This window comes from Cynara cardunculus (assembly GCF_001531365.2).
Source record: "Cynara cardunculus var. scolymus isolate 2C chromosome LG 10, CcrdV1, whole genome shotgun sequence".
Classification (NCBI taxonomy): domain Eukaryota; kingdom Viridiplantae; phylum Streptophyta; class Magnoliopsida; order Asterales; family Asteraceae; genus Cynara; species Cynara cardunculus.
This window is the reverse complement of record NC_037537.1, coordinates 2,208,848-2,211,599: the sequence shown is the minus strand read 5'-3', so window position 1 is coordinate 2,211,599 and position 2,752 is coordinate 2,208,848. Positions and strand designations below refer to the sequence as shown.

General features: G+C 37.0%; 1 protein-coding gene across 1 annotated transcript; it reads right to left on the bottom strand.

Annotated features, from left to right (window-relative positions):
- Positions 1-1,328, bottom strand: LOC112519490 (dof zinc finger protein DOF1.4-like). The gene has a single exon (XM_025127641.1). It carries the CDS (start codon positions 1,243-1,245, stop codon positions 463-465), a length of 783 nt encoding a protein of 260 aa, XP_024983409.1. The 5' UTR covers positions 1,246-1,328; the 3' UTR covers positions 1-462.
- Between the last annotated feature and the right edge of the window lie 1,424 nt (positions 1,329-2,752).

The window sequence follows — 2,752 nt, the reverse complement described above, 5'->3', positions numbered from 1 at the left end:
TAAACAACCATCTCTTCCACCACCCCCGGACATGATTATGAAGGATACATGAAAAATATAGAACATATGTAAATACTTATGTACACAAGAGGATATGATGGGAAGAACAAACTCACTAGATATTGAACCCAACTTCTTCGATGTTGATTGATTCGTCAACGTTTGTACTTGATGAGTACTGAACTTTGGGCTGATATAACACAAAGAGGATCTGAGGGTTCGTTTCGGCACAGGATGAACTAACTTCATTTTATTATCTTGATCTCTAAAGATTGAAGTTTCAATTCATTTTCTGCTAGCGGACATGATCATTGGATCCGACCTCATTCTATTGATGTTTGAAGAAGGAATTGCCGGTACTAACTAACTAAATAAACAAAAGTCGAACCAAGAAAACGAAAAAGAGATTAAGAAGAAAAAGAATTACAAGTAAAAGGGTTGGTGGGTTTTAGTTTATTGAGCTTAGATCAAAGAAGGAACAGAAGAATCAATATTGCTTGTAGGATCGAACCAACCTCCACCACCACTGGTTTGGGTGTTCCATAAAAGGGGATTTTGATTGGATGATGCCATAGCTTCGAGTTGATCATTGTTGTTCGTCTGTCCCTGAAAATGATTACTCCAATCCATAAATCTTTGTTGCTGCTGAAAGCCTGAAGCTAATATAGAAGCCATGATAGGTGCACTAGTAGTGGAGCTTGAAGTTGAACCGGAAAACATTGAGGATGGGTAGCTTGAAAAAAACGAAGATGAATTGTGAGCATGATTTATCACGACTCCAGCCCCGGGATCCGAAGGCGAGAACCTTAATCCAAGATCACTCATTTGAGGTTGAGAAAAGTCATAGCCAGAAACAAGGGTATTGCACCTTTGGTAATTAGGGTTTTGAGGTGCTAAACCATAAACCAAAGAAAGGTGATCAAGGTTAGGGTTATGATCAACTGGTTGTGAAGTGGAAGCAACATGAGTTGTAGCAGCAGTGGTTGGTGGTACTTTGACTCTCTTGTTCTTCCTACAACCACCACCTACAGGAACATTTCTCAAGGTGCCACCCCTGGTCCAATACCTCTTACAGGCTTTGCAAAAATGCCTTGGCTGTGACAAACTGTAGTTATTGTAGTAGCAAAACTTAGTGTTGGACGAATCGCAACGTGGGCATTTCAAAGCCTGCTGTTTTTGGTGTTGCCGCTGCTGCTGCTGCTGCTGTTGTTCTTGATATCGATCAATAACTATGGGTTTCTCCATAACAGTAGCAAGCTTTTGAAAGCCACTAATCTTCTGTTCTCATCTATACTTGTAATCCGTATACAACTGGTTTTAAAATTAAGAACCATAACAAGAAAAAGGGATTACAAGGTTACAGAAGAACAAGAAGAAAGATGAAGATAGATACGGGTTCCAAATGCAAGAAGACAAAAGGAGTGGTCGTGTTTTGTTGTCTAATTAACAACTTAATAATTAAGACAGAGAAAGAAGCCGTGGCCACTAGTTAGGACTTGAAGAGATGGCCACAGTTGATTTTGGTTACCCACAAGTTGTAGAATTTCCAAAACACAAAACTGATTTGAAATTGGATTCTTCGGAACAAACAGCAAACAGCCAAAGAGCAGGTGATCCAGTTGTGCTTATTTCTTGTGTGTGTATGTATATATACACACACACATACATACATATACATATATCTAGAGAGAGAGAAAAAAAGATAGCTATGTGTGTGTCAGGAAATTAATGAAGGAATGGTTTAATTAATCCCACGTGATTAGGGGTCCAATAGATTAATTCACAACCACTTGGAATCAATAGTTTCACGTTGTCAAATTCGTATGCTTACCCTATACAACAAGTATATGTTCACTTGCATGCATTTCGTTATGAACTAATTTAACTAGACAATGTAGCTTCAATGGTTCTAAAAGGGACCCCGGAGGTCAATTTGGAGCAAATTCAAAGTCTTACACGTTAACGTATTTCGAGGGTTAGAAACAAATATATGTTGACAAATACGATTACAATACTATAGTTTGCTTTCCACATGAGATGACTCTTGAAATTGGACGATAGATCTGTTCCGAAGTATATTCGAAGATAATATTCTAATCGAAGGTACGTAAAAATTGTGAGAGTGAAATTAAAGCAACCAATTTGTGGATGAATGGATTTGTGAAGGGAGAAAAGAAACATAAAAAAGTGGGAATTTGGAATGTGGCAGAGGATTGTAATTAAAAACAAAACCTCCGTAAATAAGCTGAGTCCAGTAAGCTTTTAGTTGGCACCTTTTAATAATAAACGTAATTCTATGGTAGTATTTGACTATTAGATACATATTTGAACAATGAGAAAATAATAAACGATATTTAATTATATTTATATAAATAAATCTGGAAAATATTGTAATTTTAATTTTTACCCGAATTATAAAATCATATACGATGCGAACTTGGACAACCAATCGTGATTCGAACAAGGATCAACGAGCTGTCCGTCAGTAAGAATGAAGAGAGAAACCACCGATCCGACATGCCTCGATCGATGCTGACCCATATCACCATATAACAACTAGTTTGTTGCTGAGATTTAGAAAGAAAATCACTTTTTCATGGATGATTGTGGGGTTTTCGGGCATCTTATGCACACTGACTAATCCATGGTAGACGACAAATAATATGAAGTCGTCACAAAAGCTTTATCAGCGTTTGAATTCAAACTCGGATACAAAAATCACATTATAATGTAGAAATATGCAAATTTTTGT